General features: G+C 40.8%; 1 protein-coding gene across 2 annotated transcripts in view; it reads right to left on the reverse strand.

The window, feature by feature from the left end:
* The window catches only part of CUNH12orf56 (chromosome unknown C12orf56 homolog), a 76,303-nt gene extending 62,983 nt beyond the window's left edge, over positions 1-13,320 (reverse strand). For both annotated transcript variants that reach the window (XM_019640540.1, XM_019640539.1), the window contains exon 1: positions 8,935-13,320. In XM_019640540.1, the coding sequence (XP_019496085.1) occupies positions 8,935-9,186 (252 nt within the window). In that variant the 5' untranslated portion in view covers positions 9,187-13,320. The remainder of the gene's footprint in view (positions 1-8,934) is intronic.
* Positions 13,321-16,727: the final 3,407 nt, after the last annotated feature.

The raw sequence follows: 16,727 nt of genomic DNA on the forward strand, positions 1-16,727 counted from the left end.
TAAAAATAAAAAGGTGGAGGAGACAGGTGATAGTTTTAGTTTAAAAAGGGATCTAAGAGACACAACAATCCATAAATGTATCCGACCATCACAAAAACGAGGCAAAAGATGGTATGTGGGGGCCAGCTGAGTGGCTCAGTCGGTTAAGAGTTGGCTTAGGAGCCTGGGCTCTGAGGGCCACTGGTTCGATTCCCACATAGGCCAATGACGCTGTGCCCGAGCTGAGCTGTTGTTGAGCTGCCACAGGTGGCTGGATGACTCAGCTGGTGCAACAACAAGATTGCCTGTTCGATGGTGGGCGTAGCAATTAAGACTAAAGTCGGCACCTTGAGCTGAGCTGCCGCCCAAAGGGCTCAATGGATAGAGCATGCGCTCTTAACAACAAGGCTGCTGATTCGACTCCCGCATGGGATGGTGGCTGCGCCCACCTGCAACTAAGATTGAACACAGCACCTTGAGCTTAGAGGCCACGACTGGCACCCTCCACAATGAAGACTGAAGAACAACTTGTCTGTTCCACTTCCCCAGTTCCCCAACCCTGTCTCCCCTCCCCCAATTCCCCAATAAAATCTTCAAAAGAAAAAATAAAAAAGATGGTATGTGACTACTGATGGGATGTAATAGGAAGTACACAGCACCAACTATGAGTAGTGTTGCCAAAAAACTGAACCTGCACTCTACCATCCAGTTTATTGCAAATATAGGGAATAGAGTAACATGTTAAAGGACTCCACAGAGACACAATCTGGCAGATCCAGAACATGGAGATTCTCCAGAACAAGTGACCTGATTTCTCCAGCAAATAAGTGACAGAAAAATGAAGAGGTAGGAAAACCTGTCATGTATTAAAAAGAGATTTAGAGACAAATAAACACAATGTGTGGACATTATTGGGTTCCTAATTCAGACACACCCACTGTGAAAAGACATTTTTGAGCAAATGGGGAAATTTGAACATTGACTGAATATTTAATGTTACCAAGGAATTACTGTTAATTTTTTAGGTGTGAGAATGGCATTATGGTTACTTTTTTAAAAACTGTCCTTACTTCTTAGAGATATATTCGGAAGTGTCTATGGATGAAATAATATGTTTGAGAATTGCTTTAAAATAACCCTTCAGGGGGAAACTTGGATGGAGTATAGACAAAACGTGATCAGCTAAATGTTTATAATTACTGAAGCTGGTGATGGGCATTGGCAAGTCATTGTTCTTGTTATTCTATTACAGTTTGTTTATGCTTGAAATTTTCCTTAAGAAAAAGTTAACGAAAGATGACAACCCAATGCAATGTGTGATTCTTGATAGGATCCTAGTTTGAACAAACTAAAGGATAACTAAAAACAGAAAAGCTACGTGGCCTTCACTGAAACAGGGCTCTCCTTGATTCCACTGATTTGGGTTTAGACAAATTGTAGAAAGTTAATCAAGCATATGCTGTTCCTTCCTTTTGGAAACACGCCCTTTTTTTCTGCATAGAAACTACTATACTTCCTTCAAGGCCAAGCTCAAAAGCTACTTCCTTGGGTGAACCTTTCCCCGTTCATCTCTCCCCAAAAGAACATGTAACTTCCATATTCTGCTTATTATATCTACACATTTTATTACAATGATCTGCATATAACTGGTTTTCTTCTTTCCCATCTGCTTGCCTTCCTCTGTAAATTATGAGATACTCAAAAACAGTTACCATTGTTTATTCATTTAGACGAGTCCCTAGTAATTCAAAACATTGGTAGAGTGCTCTATATAAAACCTAACATCTGTTCAATAGAACTTTACAGTGTAGAAAGAAGAAAAACATAAACCAGAGGAAAAGTGAAAAGGGAAAACTGAAGGCAGACGTCATGGACTGGGCTGCAGTTTGGAGATCATTTTACTTAACGGGGCATTAGATAGAGGAAGTAAGGCCCCAAAAGAGCTAAATTGTGAGATATCTTCCAACTTCCATGGTCCTTTCAAGACCTAACTTTCTCTCTGCACAGCAAGCTCTAACTCTGCAGTCTCCAACAAAGAGAGGAAAGCAAGTAATAAATTAATCCACTCAAATTGCAATTTAATGAGTTACCTGTTCCAAGAGTATTTCAGAGAGAATATGAAGGAGGACCAATGGTAAACCCAAAAGGTTCAATTTACTGATGAAGTGGCCAATAATATATGGAGCTATCTTAAGTGGATTTCCTTCAATTACATTAGCAATTACCTCTGTCACACTGTACACAAGCTTACTCCTAAGTAGAAGCTCTTTTTTACATTTAGCATTTGGCAAATCTTTCCACTGTCATAATTTAACTCACTTCAGTCTCCACCATGTGTTCCCCCCACCCCTCCATTACACTCTACCTGGGCTATGGTGTGCCAATCCCTAAGGAAGTCTGAGTAGATGAGCTATTTATATAATCTATGACTATTTCTGGCATGAATGACCCTCCCACATATTCCAAAAGGAATTAGTTTGGAGAATTGGGCACTGCCTCATCATAATATTGGCAGCTCCCTAGACTATTTCAATATTAGGCTTGAAAAATCATTGCCTCAGGGCCAATAGCCATAGCTAAGAAAGATTAAAAGAAAAAAACGCTTAAGGCTTGGCCTTGTGAAAACGATGCTACGTCCCACCTGGGTCTTTTCAGCCAAACCTGTCCTTAAACTCAGCAGCAGCAGAATTGAAATGACATCAGTCTCAGCTTTGAAGGACAATAGCCTTGAATACAGAGAGATGGTGTTGGAGAATGAAAAAGGTGTTTATAACTTCATCCCCTCCTTCCTGACAACCAGTGCCCAGGAACCGTGCAATCTGCATACTGAGGTAACTATGTTGTCCCTATTGCAAAACCTAAGAACTTTCAAAGAAATATCACAAATTTGCAGAAGGCCAGTTGTTACTATGTGCATAGTGGTGAAAGAATGCTGACTCTGAGGTAAAAAGACCGAAGTTGATATTCCAGCTCAGATGTTTTCTGAATACACGACCTTGTGCAAGTATTTACCCTTTCTCTGCCACAGTTTTCTCATCTGTAAAAAAAGAGTATTACCTTCCTTATAAGAATAAAATTAAATGAGATAATCCATTTAAAGTGTTTGACACAAGGCTGGCACATAGTACATATCCAATAGATGTCTTTTATAATTAATGACCTTTGATTGTTTATAAAACCTCAGGAATGCAATACTGAGCCAGATTCATGATGCACTCAGCTAGTATTTGTCCCTGATGGTGCCAGCAAGGGACATTTGGGGAGAGAAGAGAATGCTTCTTTTTGTTATTATCTCAAATGAATAAGGCTTTATCTGAGAATATCCCTAACTTCTTTGACTAAATCTCTAAGACTATGTCAGCATGAATGTAACTATATCATTTTTATCCATATTTATATTTGGATATAAATTAATGGAGCTCATTTACTCTTATTTATATTAAAATACTACTTTCAAAATACAAGGGGATTATTTCTTGTTTTCCAATATTTTGTTAATTCCACATTTACCTGATCCCTCAGTCTTGGTTTCAGAGTTTTGATTCAGGTTTTTTTCTATCAGCTTTCATTTCAGAGAACAAAAGAGCCCCAAGCTTTCAGCAGTTGATTAACTAGTTTTAATTTTATTCAGTTCAATTCATAATGGATATTTTTGAGTTCTTACTGCAAAGTGCAGAATTGAAACATACAAAATATAAGATTGGAGTTTGTTTTCAAGGAGCTTAGAATCTTCTGGATAGTCAGTCAAGCCAGACTACCTGGGTTCAAATTCTAGTTCTGCCACATAACGGATGACCTTGGGCAAATTGCTTAAATTCTTTGTATATCAGTTCCTTATCTGTAAAACAGCTAACATTATTATCTAGGGTTGTTATAAGGATAAAGAAGTTCCAAATTAAGGATTCAGAACAGCAGCTGGGTGATGTATAGTATGCATTCAATAAAATGTCAGCAATTTGAAGAAGGCCTGAGAGCTGTTCACAGATATTCCTGTTTTCTCTTCCAGACACGTGGAATGCACATATGATAGGATCACTTTTTCCTGCCCCCTTTTAGGTTAGGTGTGGCCATGTGCCTGACTCTGGCTAATAAAATGCGATAAGTGACATATGTTACCCCTGGGTTGAAGTTTAAAACCCAGTATATAATTTGCTGAGTGACTTTCTCCCTGTCATGGTGATTAAGCAAGCATGTACTGAGATAGAGCCTCTGCTACTAAGATGTGTGACTAAGTATCACATATCCTGTGACTAAGATGAAGAGAACCCTTTGCTAATCTACGATGGACAAGGAGCTTGAATAAGACATAGACTCTTACGTTGTGTTAAAGCACTGAGACTTTGGGGTTGTTTGTTAGTGCTGCTTAACCTAAACTATCCTGACCAAATACACTGTCATCCCAGTCACTGGGAAGACAGCAGTGAATCAGACTAAGAAAATGCCTGCCCTTATGGAGTTTCTCAGACTTGAATGCAATATTCAAACTATTCCATGCAAACAAACTATTAAGAAGAAGCCAAAATGGATGGTAAGAGTTTATCATCTCTTTCTGCCTCCTATAGTGAGAGCTTTGAAACATTACAAATGAGTCAAAATAGAGAAAGCTAAAGAAGAAGCATCCATAATATGGCCTCGTCTTATATAACTCTCACTACCTCTCAAAATGCATGACACAGGTAAACAATACAGGAATCACATCATAAAGAAAAACAAAAGGAGCGTGAAGAGGGCTGAACCTGAGCATCAGGAGACCGGAGAGAATTTACTCTGGTTGTGCCACTAAGTGGCTGTGTAATTCTGGCCAGTGTGATGAGTTGTCAGTCTTCAGAGTCCCTTAATACTTGGAAATAAGGCAATATGATCTCCCTTGCTAAGAGGTAAACTGTATGATGGACCTAAGCATCCATTCATTCATTTATTGGTTCTTCCAACTGACAAATAATTATGGACCATCTACCATGTATCAGTGAATATAGTGCACAGTGACACAGGATGAACAAGACAGACAAGGTCCTGCTCTCATGGAGCCTACATTTATTATGGGAGATAATGAATCATTAAAGAGGTTAATCTTATAGTGCAGATAGTGATAAGTGCTTTGAAACAAACAGATACGATCAGGGTGATGGGGGAATGGTACTTTAGATTGGATGGTCATGGAAGGCATCCCTGTGGAGGTGATGCTGAATTTGGAAACACAACTGACAAGAAGGAATCAACCCTGTGAGGATCTGAAGGATGGCAAGTGCAAAGGCACTGAGGCATGGTAGAAGAGCATAAAGAACTCAGAGAAGAGTGGTAGGAAGTTAGTCAGAGAGAGAGGGGTCAAATCGCAGAGGCTCTTACAGGCAATAAGAAATTTGCAAGCTCACGGATACTTTGAAACAGAAGAGTGACAATTTAATTTACCACTTATGTTTTAAAAGATCATCCCAGGAGGCAGTTGGATGGCTCAGTTGGTTAGAGCAAGGGCTCTTAACAACAAGGTTGCCAGTTCAACTTCCACATGGGATGGTGGGCTGCACCCCCGCCCCCCGCAACTGGGTTGAAAATACCGACTGGACTTGGAGATGAGCTGCGCTGTCCACAACTAAGATCGAAGGACAACAACTTGACTTGGAGCTGATGGGTCCTAGAAAAAACACACAGTTACCTGATAAAAATAAAAATAAAAAAATCATCCCAACTGCCATGTGGAAGGGAATCCGTTTGAAGGCAATTTCAATATGTAGATAAGGGATTGGACAGGTGGCACCAGAAAAAGGCGCAAAAAAGGTCACAGTTGGATATGGGTGACAGGGTTCAGAGCATGCTACCCAAAAATATTCCGCTTTGGAATACTGAATATTTTAAGCGGAAGGATTTGAGGAAAAAGGCGGATATAAGAAAGTCTCTCTGACCTGCTCCCACCCACCTCACTTGAAGCATGGGAAGAATCGTGTTTTGATGCATACAACAAGAGCGGAACTCGAGAGAATAATTTCAAAACTTAAGGAAAGCATCAGCCTTTTATAAAAGCTCTGCCCAAGCAACCTGAGAAACTCTTTCTTTTAGGAGATGAACCATATCAAACGCCTCCTGAGCTCTCCACGTGCACTTTAAAGCTTATCTTTGATGGAAAGGAAATCTCACTTAACCCAGTCCAAGTTCTAGTCTTTTTGTTGCTGTTACTGTCAATTGTTTTCCCTTAGGGGAGAGAAGGGAATTTTATGTGTATATTTGCTTTTTTTGTTTGTTTGTTTGTTTGTTTGTTTTGTTTCTGAAGCGTAACTGTGACAAGTGACAGGAACTAAAGAGAGGAATCCAGCCTGACTTGGAGTAAGGAGGGCTGGGACCCAGAGACAGAAAGGACTTGTTTGCTTAGGGGCGGGTTTTATTGACATGGCAATAAGAACAAAGGCAGGAGGGGAACCTGAGCCAACTGAAAATGAAATAACAAGAAGACAAACTTGTACTGTAAAATAAGAAAAACTTTGCGAATGGAAAAGGCTATCTAAAGACTTGGCCTGAGAAAGAGGACAGCACCCTGGTAGAAAGGAGATTGAACAGTTTACCTTTCAAGGAAGGAGGAACTGGTTGTAGAAAGCAAAGCTGCCTGGCACTGAAATCATGGAATTGACAGGGGGACAACTATCTGAGATACAACACTGAAATCAGGAACATTGTCCACACCGCAGTAGTAAGTCAGGACAGAGTACTCATAGGGGGATGACTAGTCCACTACATCCATGGTTATTGGTACTAGCTCAAGCAATTCTGCACACCTATTTTTCACACATCCTATGGAGCTTAGTACAAGTAACCAAACTATAATAATAACCCTAGAACTATTTTATGAAAACCCAGAAAAAAAAGATTGTTAAGGAATTTGTGCTTGGCATGATTATATTTATTTCTCACCGAAGCAATATTTTTTCAAACATTTACCCATTTTAAAACACCGTAATAGGGAACGTTTCTGTGTTCATGTCCTACTGCTATTGCAATACATTACCACAAACTTGGTGGCATGAAACAACACAAATTTTTTCTATTCCAGTACAGGAGGTCAGAAGTCTGAATCCAGTCTCACTGGACTAAAATCAGGTGCCAGCAGGACTGCATTCCTTCTGGAGGCTCAAACCTGGTTCCTCGCCTTTCCCAGCTTCTAGAGGCTGCCCACATTCTTTGGCCCATGGCCGCCTTCCACCTTCAAAGCCAGTAAGTCTTCCTCATGCTGCATCACTCTGCCACTGGCCCTTCTTCTGCCTCCTTTTTCCATGTGCAAGGATTTTGTGTTTACATTGGGTCCACCCAGATAACCCAAAATAATCTCCCTATTTTAAAGTCAGCTAGGTAGCAAACAATCTTAACTCCATGTGCAACTTTAATCCCGCTTTTCCATGTAATATATTCACAGGTTCCGAGGATATCTTTTGGGGACCATTAATCTGCCTACCACAACTTTAACCAAAGTTAAATTACAGTGGGCAAGATGGACATTTAGTCTGTCAACAGTGCTGTAATCTTAGACTTGTTTAGCGCCTTTATAGACACATTACACATTCTTCTATATGCCTGAAAGGTAAATTTGGTACATAAAGCATGACCAAATAAGATGGTATGCCTTTTTGTGGAATTCTTGGCTGGGGGGCTTAGGGAGCTTTGCAGTAGCTTTCAGATTCTGACAGCTGAAAAAGAAATATATATAACAACTACTGAAATATAGTTACTGTCTCTTGTTGGGAAGAGGAACAATATCCTAAAATCATTACTTTTGTCAAAACACCAACTGTTTACCAGATACTGGAAAAAGCTGAGCATTTAATGTTTTTTAAAAACATTTGGTAGAGGAAATTTATTTTTTTTTATTTTAGTTCAAGATAATGGAAAGGGTGGCAGTGATGAAAAAGGTAGTTTTACTTCCAACTTTTAATAAAAAAAAAAAAAGAAGCAAATACATTTGCACAGTGATAGCCACAGAGGTATTTTAAGTAGGAAAAACATTTTTTTTCATTTAATTTTACTCTTTTCTTACAGATGTGTTCCAAACAAGCTATGGTTCTCTTGGCAAAACAGCCCCATCAAGTCTCACCAACCTCTCTCTTGGGGTACACTGAGACTCAGACAAGAGGGGAAAAAAAATGAGGCTAGACACCTGTCTCCAGTGGGAAAAGGAAGAACACACCTGGGGAGCAGCTCAGACAAAGGGAAAAACAGTAATTGGAGAGAGAGACTGTTTCCAGTCTGTTGCTGGTTTGTAAGGTAAATGTATTCCTGGAGGAAAGGGCTACAGTAGCAGCACAAGAAAAACTGGGACAAGGCGAGGCTGTGCCAGATTGTATCTCCTTCAAGGCTCCGCTCTGATGACAGTCCTTTCAGGAAGTTTTTCCAGTATGACCTGAGCCCAGTTGGGATCAAGTGACCCACCTGACATTGCCAGACATCCTGTGCGCATCTCATTAATGCATTCATTCATTCATTTATTCATATTGAGCACCTAACACGCCCTAAGCGCTGGAGATAGACAAGGAAACAAGGCATAATAGCACTTATGGCATTTATTTTCATTTGTGTTGGCTTTCTGCCTCTTCCACAGCAGCTTCTAGGAAGGAGCCCTATTTCATTTTTGCATCCTCAGTGTCTAGCGCAGTGCCTGGCATTGGCTAGGTGCTTAATGAACGAAGGAAGGACTTAAAAGTATACTTTTGATAGGGGGCTATGTTCTCAAACCTGTAGCCCTATTTGGATGACTGGGGCTGACCGGTACACACGAAGAGAACCGGCAAGCATCTTTATTCGGAGTGCATACAGCAATCGGGTTTCCCTATGTGGCTGCTAGTACTGAAGTAAGTTAGAGTTCGGGAGTCCAGGGAGGGAAGAGGAAGGCCTTCTCCTTCCCGCGTGCAGGAGGGCTGGGATTGGGGGACCCAAGGAGGGGGTTCTCGCCAGCCCGCCAGCGCTCGCGCTCCTCACCAGGTCAATGGCTACGATGTCCCGCAGCGCCACGACTCGCCGGATGGACTTGGGCGGGTTCTCAGTCAGGTAGATGAGCCGGTCGCTGAGGACCACGTACTTTAAGGTGTGCTTCTCGGATTCGGACGCCACAATGCACGGCTCGTAGGCGCGGATGGCATCGTAGACCTCCGAGGCCAGGTGCCTCCGCAGGAACGCGTCCAGGCGGCTGTTCGTGCGCGCAGGGAAGCCGGACCCCGCCGGGATGGCCATGCGGGGCACCCGCGGCCGGGCCGAGTGCCGGGGTCGGTGGACGCCTGCACCACGCCCTGTCTCCGCGCCGCCTGTGGTGGAACCCGCGCGCGCCACAAAGCCGGCCGCACCGCCGCTGCCACCTCGCAGTGGCGCGGGGGCCCGAGCCCCCAACTTTGGAACCCGACTCCCGGGGTTGGCTCCCTGAGCCCCCCGCCTGGCCCCGCCCCCCAATCCTCGCCCAACCTCCGACTACAGTGGGCGGGTGAGACTCTGATCCTTCTGGTTAGTCACTGCCAAGTACCCGGGGGCTGCGTGGCGGAGATCCTGAGGAGCTCGCCCAGCCCGCCCCGACGCCAGTCTACCCTAACTAGGGCGGAATACGCCATTCCTTGCAAACTGTATTGAAGCCGCAGTTTTAATATGGTTTTCTGTTAGAAACTTGAAGGAGATGGGATTTACCAATTTGCTTTTAGATACGAAGAACAATCTTAGAACCCTATTAAGACCCATCACAAAGATTTAGCATTTGATTATAACGTTGCCTGGAATAGATCTCTAATTTTAATGAATATAAATGTAGGTCTTCTTTCTCCAACTAGCTAAAAGCTCTCCGAGAGAAGGGAATTTTATCATAAATTGATTTGGACACACCCAAGACTACCTAATGGATGTGCTTGTGGGTCCCAATGCTCAGGGCAAGGCTTTGTAGACTGTCGGAGCGCATTCTGTGTAGGACGAATGAGTGGGTGAGGCCTGCACCCAGAAAAATTGAAGCTTATAGGTTGAGGAATGCTGATTGTGCAGCCTTGAGGCTGCAGGGTAAAAAAAGTGTTGCTTAGATTTGACAACAGCAGTAACTTACTATAGATTAGAGAGATGAGAAGAGTACAACAGAAACTTGCTTCCAATTATCCTAGGTGAGAACTTTCCTTTTAATTTCTTGTCATATAAAAGTCATTCTCCATCCCCATTCACCAAAGACCTAGTAATGAAAAGAACTATATATATATTTTTTTTCTTTCAGCTACCTGTAACCCAGAATCAGATAATATTCTTTGTTGCAAGTCATATTCTTCTTTTCTTCATATATTACTGTTGTATACTGTATGTTGTAAGCAATTTCAAATCCTTTTTGGAAAGAGGGTATAAATAAATTAAAAAGCATGAACAGATATTGTAGACTAAACGGCTACAAAAGGGAACTGAGGAGAAATGTCTGGGTGTGGATAAACAAGTCGAGGAACTCAATAGCAAAGAATTAGGAACAGTATTTTCTTGGAGAGACTATTTGGTGAGTAAGGAGCGCAGTGCCACCTGCTGACAAAATCTTAAATGACCTAGTATGTAAAGTTTTAGAATCTGATCATACATCTGACTCTTCATAACTTCGTAACTGGATGAAAAGTGAGCCCCAGAGGCATGACTATTTCTTCTAAAATAAAGACTATTCCCTATTTAAACCACTTGAGACCGAGTTTTTGCCTCAAACCAACAGAAGGCAAAGGCCCTTTACCTTTGCCAAATAGCTACTCCTCAGAAGAGCTGTTGAGAGGCAAATGGCTCCATCAGAGGTAGAACGTGAGGCCCAAGTACCGGAAAAGGCCTCACTCCAGGCCGCTATAGGTGTTGCGCAGGCTTCCTGTCCCGTACCCAGGACTAAGAGAAACAGAATGACTGGTCATTCTGAACATTCCAGAAAAAACAGCATACCTGATCTGTCTGCCCAGAAGCCCATCACAAATGAGCTTTCAGTGACAAGGGCACCAGGCTTAACAAATGTTGAGAGGAAGCACGTGAAGAAGGAAATTTGACAAAGGGATGGATGGCTAAAGTGACCTCCATTAAACTTTTAATTTTGTGCACAGAGAAGGTAGTAACATGGTTTCCAGGCACTCAGTGTTCTGCACTGTTGCCAAGGTAACAGCAAAATTCAGATTGCAGGAAAGGAGTTTAATACAGGAGAAAAATCACTGGATTTGGAGTCAGGAGAACTGGATTAGAGTGCTAACCCTGCTACTGTTTGGATGTTTGGAAAGTCACAACATTTTTGAGACTCTAAAATGCAATTTCTAATATTTGTCCTGCCAACCAGAGTTGATGTATGGAGCAAAGGGAATGGATTATGAATTGTAAAAGCACTATAGACATGGAAACTATCCATAGTCCCTTATTTTTTGGTAAACTTTATGTGGACAGTTCACATAAATATACCCCAGACAGGCACCTACTCCTTATTTTATAAGTCTCTCCAAACTCAAAAAGCATTTCATTTCATATGGATCCTGTGTAATCAAGCACTGAATAGGTGTGTGGTTTTTTTGTTTGTTTGTTTTTAGAAATTTTATTGGGGAACAGTGTGTTTTTCCAGGATCCCTCAGCTCCAAGTCAAGTAGTTGTCTTCAATCTAGTTGTGGAGAATGCAGCTTATTGGTTCATATAGAAATCGAACTGGCAATCTTGGTGTTATGAGCCTGCGCTCTAACCACCTGAGCTAATGGGCCGCCCTAATAGATGTTTCTTGCTAAAACTATAAAAAAAAAAAAAGGAACATTACTTACCTGGAACTAATAATCTCCAAAGGCACTTTCCTTAACCAGGAGAACTTTCACCAGAAGAACAGAGTAGCCTTAGGTTGAAGAACGGTCAATTCAATTAGTTTGAAAGGACAGTTGTTATGAGCACAGGAATATAGAACAAATTCCAGTTCTCACACTCAGTAGCTAAATGACCTTGGACAAGTTACTTTAATCTCTCAGTTTCCCCATCTGTAATGGGGTAATAGTACTATCCCCATAGAGTTATTATGAGAATTAATGTTTCTAAAGTCCTTAGAAAAGGTACACGAGTACAGAGTATACCTGAGTATAAACTCCATATAAGTGTTTTAAAAATAAATTGAACAAATATATGATTTCCTGGTACATAGATAGTCATTCAGTTCCCCGTTACAAAGTAATATCAAATTCTTCTTTGTTAGATGCTAGCCTAACTTTTTAAATTTTAGATTAAGACTCAAGACAAAAATCTTATCTACATCTACATGCACTTGATACAAACAAAAGAATGGCATTTGTACTGTTTGTTTGGGTTTTTTTAGTTGCATTCTTGGTAGAGAAGCGAGCAGTGAGCCTTAGGTCATAAGGACCCTGCAAAGATTTCAAACTAGAAGTACTTTTCAGTGAGTCTGTGGATCCGAAGTTTCCCAGCTCGCAACTTGACACTAGACAGTATATATAGAAAGATGCTTGAAATCTTCAGTAAGTAAATAGAACCTGAATTTTTAAAGGTATCTGTTTTAGGAATCTCTTTGTGTTTCTGCTTAATATTAATGTATACTGATCATTTAAATATCTACAATTAGCAGTCACCTGACATATGGAAGAGAAATCTCATTATCTGAAGCCTAAGGGACCATGCAAGTGTTTTGGATTAAAAAACAACAACACATTTCTTTTATGAAATAATGCTATAATGCTCTATTCTAGCTCAGGTTTCCTGCTTCACCCACTTCCTCTAAAAGAAACCAATGCTTGGACTAGAACTAATGACAGCTTACCTGACCTATTTTCTAACGTGTTTCTCTGCCAAGAAACCCATCATGAGTGAATTTTTGGTGACAAGGTGATTAGGCTTAACAAGCATTGAGATGAAACATAAGAAGAGAATTTGGCAACAGCGGTTCGATGCCCCGCCTGAGCTGAGCTGCCGGTGAGCTGCTAACAGGTGGCAGGATGGCTCAGCTAAAAAAATAATAATTTGACACAGGACTCAGTAGTTATCTGCTCACAATTATATTATTTTGGGTTCAGCTTCATACATTTCACAAATATCTACCCAGAAGTTATTGTCCATAAACAGAATCAGGATAAGACTTATTTTCAGTCTTCAAGAATTGACTAGATGAGTAAGACAACTACACAAATTTAATACAAAACAAAAGCGTATTAAAATATATTAATGACATAAGAGAGGTTAAAAAGAAAACAAAAAAACAAGCAACCTCAAAGAAATGATCAAACAAACCTGGTTGAGGAAATTTGGAAATGCTTTATGAGGAAGGTAGCTTTCAATAAATGCTCAAAGAGTGAATGAAATGATTTTTTTTCCTTTCATTATAGTTAATTTTTAAAAATTCTTTTTTTGGGCCAGCTGAGTGGTGTGTTGGTTAAGAGCTGGCTTGGGACGTCAGCTCTGAGCAGCAGGGCCCCGGTTCGGATCCCATATGAGGGCCAGTGACACTGCCCTCTACAGATAAGATGATGAACAACAGCTTGACCTGGAGCTGGGCTGCCGTGAGTCTGCGGCGACAGCGTAGGCTGCAGCCCCTGCTGCAGTGGGCTGCCATAAGCTACTGTGAGCAGCCGGCAGCCGGTGGGAGCTTCCAAGAGCCGCTGTGAGTGGCCGTCCAGAGGCCGGTGACAGATCTGCCTCAACTGGGGGGAGCGCAATGATAATACCAACATGGGCCAGTAAAGCAACGTCCTCCACAACTAGAATGAAGAACCAAAGGACAGCAATTTGTCTGTTCCCCTTCCCCTGATTCCCCAGCGCTGTTCCCCTCCCTCAATTCCCCAATAAAATCTTTAAAAAAAAAAATTCTTTTTTTAAAGTTTCACTCACCCCCCCCCACCTCCCCTTTGGCAACCATCTTTGTTCTATATGTATGGGTCTGTTTCAGTTTTGTTTTGTTTATTCTTTTTTTTTTCAGATTCCACATATAAGTGAAATCATATAGCATCTGTTTTTCTTTGTCTGACTTATTTCACTTAGTATAATGCCCTCTAGGTGCATCCATGTTGTCACAATTTCATTCTTTTTATTGCGGAGTACTATTCCAGTGTGTGTGTGTGTGTGTGTGTGTGTGTGTGTGTGTGTGTGTGTGTGTGTGTGTGTACTTCTTTATTCATTCATCTATTGATGAACATCTAAGTTGCTTCCATGTCTTGGCTATTATAAGTAATGCTGCAGTGAACATATACATATATCTTTTTGAATTAGTGTTTTTGTTTTTGTTTCCTTTGTATATATACCCAGAAGTGGAATTGCTGGGTCATGTGGCAGCTCTATTTTTAATTTTTTGAGGAACCTCCGCACTGTTTTCTATAGTGGCTGCACTAATTTACAATCCCATCAACAGTGTACAAGGGTTCCCTTTCCTCCATATCCTCGCCAGCACTTGTTATTTGTTGATTTTTTGGTGATAGCCTTTCTGACAGGTGAGATGATGTCTCATTGTGATTTTGATTTGCATTTCCCTGATAATTAGTAATGCTGAGCACCTTTTCATATATCTGTTGGCCATGGCCATCTGTATGTCCTCTCTGGTGAAATGTCTATTCAGATCCTTTGCCTATTTTTTAATTGGATTGTTGTTTTTTGGTATTAAGTTGTATGAGTTCCTTGTATATTTTGGATATTAACCCCTTATCAGATGTATCATTGGTGAATATCTTCTCCCATTCAGTAAGTTATCTAGACAGGTTTTTTTTCTGATTATGAAGTGTTATGTGATCATTGGGTAGATTTTTTTCTTTTTTAATCCCAAAAGGTATAAGGAAGATAAAAATCACCTGCAATCTTACCACCTAGACATTAAACAGGTTAGTGAGTATAACGTCAGGCAGTCAGGAATTCCCTGGTGACTGAGCAAAGAAACATAAAACACTAGCCATTTCTTACACTAGCCATTTTTTTCAAAGTTATGAGATAACTCCCCTTGTTAGAACATCAATAATACTCTAGGGCAATGAAAACATTTTGGACAACATTACGAAAGGCCTCCCCAAGGCTGAGCAACAGAACAAATCTGATAAACACCTTAACAACAAACACTAATATTCCAGCATTCCCCCTTCCAGGCAGAAAGAAAAGTATAAAACGCAAGCCTTTTACCTTAGCTAGTGGACATCCCATTTTCCGGGTAGCCCTTCCCACTCGGGAGCTGTAACCTTTCTCTTGCTTTAATAAAACTATCCTCTGCTACAAACTTTACCTCTCTGGTCCGTGTCTCCATTCTTCGGCTTCATGAGACCACGACCCCGGCACAAGAAATATTCTACATCAAGATCACCTTCAAGTAATGGATAAATTTCCTTCAATGAAGCTGCTTCATTAAGTCCAGGAGAGAAGCTTTGAAGGTCCAAATTATCGATGAAAAACATCCAGCCTAAGAGAAAGCTTATAAGAGTTTATTTGAGCCAAGCTGTTGACAATTGCTGGGAAACAAAAATCTCAACTGATTGTGAAAATGCTCCGCTAAATGTAAGTTTGCAGTTTATTTTATACATAAAATCAAAGGAGGAAGATTACATGAAATCCATTAGTGATAGATTAAGGGGATGGGAAAAAGCAAAGTGGGGAAGTTTCAGGGATTGGAAAAGTAAATTTCAGAGATAGGTACTTCTTTTACATAGGTGAGTGCAGGATAGTTAACAGTTCACTTTTTACAGCACATAGAAATGGTAATCAGGAGACAAGCATCATAATGAGGGATTTTGCAGTTTCCAGCTCTGGTCCGGAAAAAGGATTACTGACATTCCAAGGATGTCATTTTAGGTGCAAAAAGACAATAGGCCCACTTTAAGGTACAGATTAACTTTATGAAGGAAGCTTTGGCTAAAAATGTGACTTCCCGCCATGGCCCACTTAGTTATGAATTTTTTTTTGCTCACACCATCTTATGTGGTTATTTTCAGTCTCCTGAGCTTGTCAGGTTAATATGTGACCCCTTTTCCATCCACAAATCTATGATAGAGGAAGTAAGGAAAGGAACAGAAAGGATAGATGTGATAGTCTGGTAACAAGCTGAAAGTACAGATTATTAGGACAGGAGGTAGAGAACAGGAGGTCATCTTCATAGATGTTGAATGTTGAAACTGTAGAAATAGATAATTATTGAGTAAGTGCAGAAAACAGAACACCTGGCTATGAAGGCAGCTGTAGGGAAGGGGGGAAATTTCTCCTTTTCCTTCTCAGCTCTCTGGTTAGTCTAAGAATTAAATTGACATGAGACATTAACAGGAGAAAATGAAATGAAAGTTTAGTAACATGTATACCTCCTGTATACACGGGAGAAATCCAGGAGAACTGAGTAACTTGTCAAAATGGTGGAAGTCACCACCTTAAATATCCTCAGCTAAAGATAAAATGTTAGGGATCAGGAGAATCAGTTATGGGAGATTACCAGGAAAAGCACAGTAAACAAGAGTAAGGTTATTCAGATTTGAATCCTAGCCTTCTTCTAGTAATACTTTTCTAGAGATTGAGTACTCTTCCTGGTACACCCTTACAAATGGAGATTTCCCTTACAAATGTAAAAGTTTTTTACAAAGGGTAACTTCTGCTTGGTTTTCAGAGCTTCTCCATTGTCTTCTGTTTCTTAAAAATAACCAGCTTAAAATAATCCTTATGCCAAAGAGACATACTTTCGGGTGACAAATTCTGCTCCTCTACACAGCCCTGGGGAAGACACATTAGGAGAGCAAAAGTGGGAGTACGGTGAAGAAAACGAAGAGGCAAAAGGAGCTTGAGGATAAGATAGGGTCAGAAGTCAAGAGAGG

This window comes from Hipposideros armiger, unplaced genomic scaffold, assembly GCF_001890085.2.
Source record: "Hipposideros armiger isolate ML-2016 unplaced genomic scaffold, ASM189008v1 scaffold_51, whole genome shotgun sequence".
Taxonomy (NCBI): Eukaryota; Metazoa; Chordata; class Mammalia; order Chiroptera; family Hipposideridae; genus Hipposideros; species Hipposideros armiger.